The sequence below is a fragment of the Penaeus japonicus genome, unplaced genomic scaffold (assembly GCF_977035675.1).
Source record: "Penaeus japonicus unplaced genomic scaffold, GWHDUDI00000001_assembly GWHDUDI00000021, whole genome shotgun sequence".
In the NCBI taxonomy this organism is placed as follows: domain Eukaryota; kingdom Metazoa; phylum Arthropoda; class Malacostraca; order Decapoda; family Penaeidae; genus Penaeus; species Penaeus japonicus.
Window position 1 is genome coordinate 12220934 of NW_028234423.1, and position 2500 is coordinate 12223433.

Sequence of the window (2500 nt, forward strand, 5' to 3'; positions counted from 1 at the left end):
TCTAATGTATCGGTGATACGGGCTGTAATGATTTTTGTGAACAGTTTATAGATTATTGAAAGGAGGCTTATAGGTCGGTAATTCTTTAAGTCTTTTGTGTCTCCCTTTTTGTGTATTATAATTATTATTGCGTTTTTCCAGGATTTTGGAGTTTTACCGACGCTTAGACATCTGTTAAAAAGATTGGCCAGTTTTACTGCCGCAATCTCTCCTGTATCTTGAATAAAATCTACACTGATGCCGTCTTCTCCTTCACCTTTTTCCTCTTTTCATGCCTTTTAGTGCCCTATTTACTTCCTGTTCCGTAATGTTTGGAACGTCTCCAATTGTTGTGTTTGTCTCCGTACGTGGTTGATCGTTTGAGTGGTATAAGTCGCGATAGAAGTCTTTTATTACTTTGATAATTTCATTTTTATTGTATGTCACCTCTCCATTAGGTTTCTTTACTGCATACATTTGTTTTTTCCCTATTCCGAGCCTCCTCTTTTTTGCCTTAACGCTGGTGCCGACAAGCAGAGCTCCATTTATTTTTCTTATGTTAAATTTACGTACATCCTCTTTCTTCTTCTTGTTTATCGTCTTAGTCAGCTCTGCTGATTCTATCTTGTCTCTGATTGATGTTATTTTCATGTCCCTACGCTGTTTCATAAGCTTTTTTGTCTCTACCGAAAGCTCATATATATATATATATATATATATATATATATATATATATATATATATATATATATATATATATATATATATATATATATATATATATATATATATATATATATATATATATATGTATATGTATGTATATGTATATATATATACATATATGTATGTATATATATATATATACATATGAATATATAAATATATATATATATGAATATGTATATATATATATATATATATATATATATATATATATATATATATATATACATATATGAATATATATGTATAGATATATACACACATAAATATATATAAATATATATATATGAATATGTATATATATATATATATATATATATATATATATATATATATATATACATATATGAATATGTATAGATACATACACACATGAATATATATGAATATGTATATATATAGATAGATATATAGATAGATAGATAGATAGATATAGATATAGCTATAGATAGATATGTAGGTATACATAGTAATATAGGATCTTTATGAATAAGAATATTAAGGGGTTAATAAAACACACTTAAGAGAATAGTTCTTTTGTTTTATCCGACACTGCCTTTATGAAACAGATACATATGATCCGATTTTTATTTGTTTTATTTATGCAATTTTCTTCAATTCGAAAATGAAACAAGGAAACGAGATGAATATCGCGATGCTTCTACACATCCAAACATGAAATAGCTTCCTACTCCGTCAGCATTTTGGTCTTGCGTTGTAGACAAAAAGTCTACTCATTCAGTGAGTCAGTATTCGTGAAAGCATAGGAATTAGGTCTACATTCATCCATAAAGATTTTCATGATATATGAAAGAAATCAAGTTACACTTTTTTACATTTGCATTTTATTTTGATTGAAGTAAGTTTGTTTATATTTACGAAAAAATATTAGAAATGAATAGCTATGAAATCGAATGTAAAGTTGCATCTTTCTACACCATGAACTTCGATCAATAAGTTACATGGCCCATCCGTAGTGCCAGGATAAAATACAAAGTGAAGCTGTAGAATGCTGCCGTCGCCGTGGCCCTGGGCAGGATAAGCTTTTGAGTTTCATACAAGCAACGTTTTAAATGTGAAGTACCTTAAGGTGTCAAATTCAGCCTGATGGTGAGAAAACGGTGCAAATGTTTTTGTTTATCTATCCATCTATGCATACATACATCACTAATACCATATCGATTCCATCAGCTTATAGAAATGAGAATACCATAAAATGGAAGCATATGCTCATATGGATACATGTATGTTTAGATATAGACTTATGCATTTCTGGCGGTTTTCCCCTAAGAAAGAAAGAAAGGAAAATAGAGCAAAATGCAAATAGATTCCTAAGGTCTGATGTCCTGCTAAAAGGTCAAATTTCTATGGCACTTCCTGGCTCCTCTCTCTTTCTCTTCATATTGCAGCGTAGGAACTACTGACTCCACCAACAGAACCCGATCCTCCTCCACCTGAGAAGCCGCTTCCTCCACTATTGTATGATCCTCCTCCTCCTCCTCCACCAGAACCACCTCCTCCTCCACCAGAACTACCTCCTCCACCTCCACCATATCCTCCTCCTCCTCCACCAGAACCATCCCCTCCACCTCCACCATATCCTCCTCCTCCTCCACTAGAACCACCCCCTCCACCTCCACCATATCCTCCTCCTCCTCCACCAGAACCACCTCCTCCACCTCCACTATATCCTCCTCCTCCTCCACCAGATCCACCACCTCCTCCTCCACCATATCCTCCTCCACCAGATCCACCACCTCCCCCTCCGCCACCGGAAGCGCCTCCACCGTATCCT

The 2500-nt window shown here is 34.0% G+C and overlaps 1 protein-coding gene across 1 annotated transcript in view; it reads right to left on the minus strand.

Moving 5' to 3' along the window:
- Window positions 1–1242: 1242 nt before the first annotated feature.
- The window catches only part of LOC122266836 (uncharacterized), a 3853-nt gene continuing 2595 nt past the window's right edge, over window positions 1243–2500 (minus strand). The window contains exon 2 of the mRNA XM_086549042.1: window positions 1243–2500. This exon is cut by the window's right edge and continues 818 nt beyond it. Coding sequence (XP_086405168.1) covers window positions 2104–2500 — 397 coding nt within the window. The 3' untranslated portion in view covers window positions 1243–2103.